This window comes from Bison bison, unplaced genomic scaffold (assembly GCF_000754665.1).
Source record: "Bison bison bison isolate TAMUID 2011002044 unplaced genomic scaffold, Bison_UMD1.0 scf7180017864115, whole genome shotgun sequence".
Taxonomy (NCBI): Eukaryota; Metazoa; Chordata; class Mammalia; order Artiodactyla; family Bovidae; genus Bison; species Bison bison.
Genome location: NW_011494687.1, coordinates 427,140 through 427,688, shown reverse-complemented (window position 1 = coordinate 427,688; position 549 = coordinate 427,140). Strand labels below are relative to the sequence as shown.

The 549-nt window shown below is 65.6% G+C and overlaps 1 protein-coding gene across 1 annotated transcript in view; it reads right to left on the bottom strand.

The window, feature by feature from the left end:
- The window catches only part of GDF11 (growth differentiation factor 11), a gene marked incomplete at its 5' end in the record, with an annotated part of 7,757 nt that extends 7,209 nt beyond the window's left edge, over positions 1-548 (bottom strand). The window contains one exon of the mRNA XM_010839367.1: positions 380-548. Within this exon, the coding sequence (XP_010837669.1) occupies positions 380-548 (169 nt within the window). The remainder of the gene's footprint in view (positions 1-379) is intronic.
- Position 549: the final 1 nt, after the last annotated feature.

The following is a 549-nucleotide window of genomic DNA, read 5'->3' as shown; positions in this document are numbered from 1 at the left end:
CCTGGCTGGGACTGCGCGAGTCCCGGAGGCTCCCGATTCTGTTCTCCAGCCTCTCCACCAGGACCCTTCAGGATGAGTTGCTGCCCCTTCCCCTCCGCTGCAGAATCCCCATAACACGGGTGGGAAGCGGTATCTCGCAACCGTTTCCGTTTGCCCCCTCACCTCCGGGAGCGGGGCGGGCACACAATTCCGCAGCCCATCTCCACAGCTCGGAAAACTTGTGGAGCAGCCCCCGCCCCCCAATCCATCAAGTTTTCGCAGAAAAGGCTTTCCGGCCGGAGCAACCTGGAGCGCCCCGCTTCGGAGCCGGAGGCGCTCACTTTCTCGGAGCCGGAGCGGGAGCCAGCACCCCACCGCTCCTACCCCGCCGCCCACTTACTCTCCTGGGCCATGCTAATGACAGTCTCGGTGGTGGCGTGGTACTCGTCCTCCTCCAGGAAGTCCTCGGGCTGCAGCGCGTCGCCCTGGAAGTCGTGCAGGTCCAGGATCTGCTGCAGCGGCGGCGCCTTGGGCAGCAGCTGCTTCACCACCTCGCGGCTGATGTTGGGC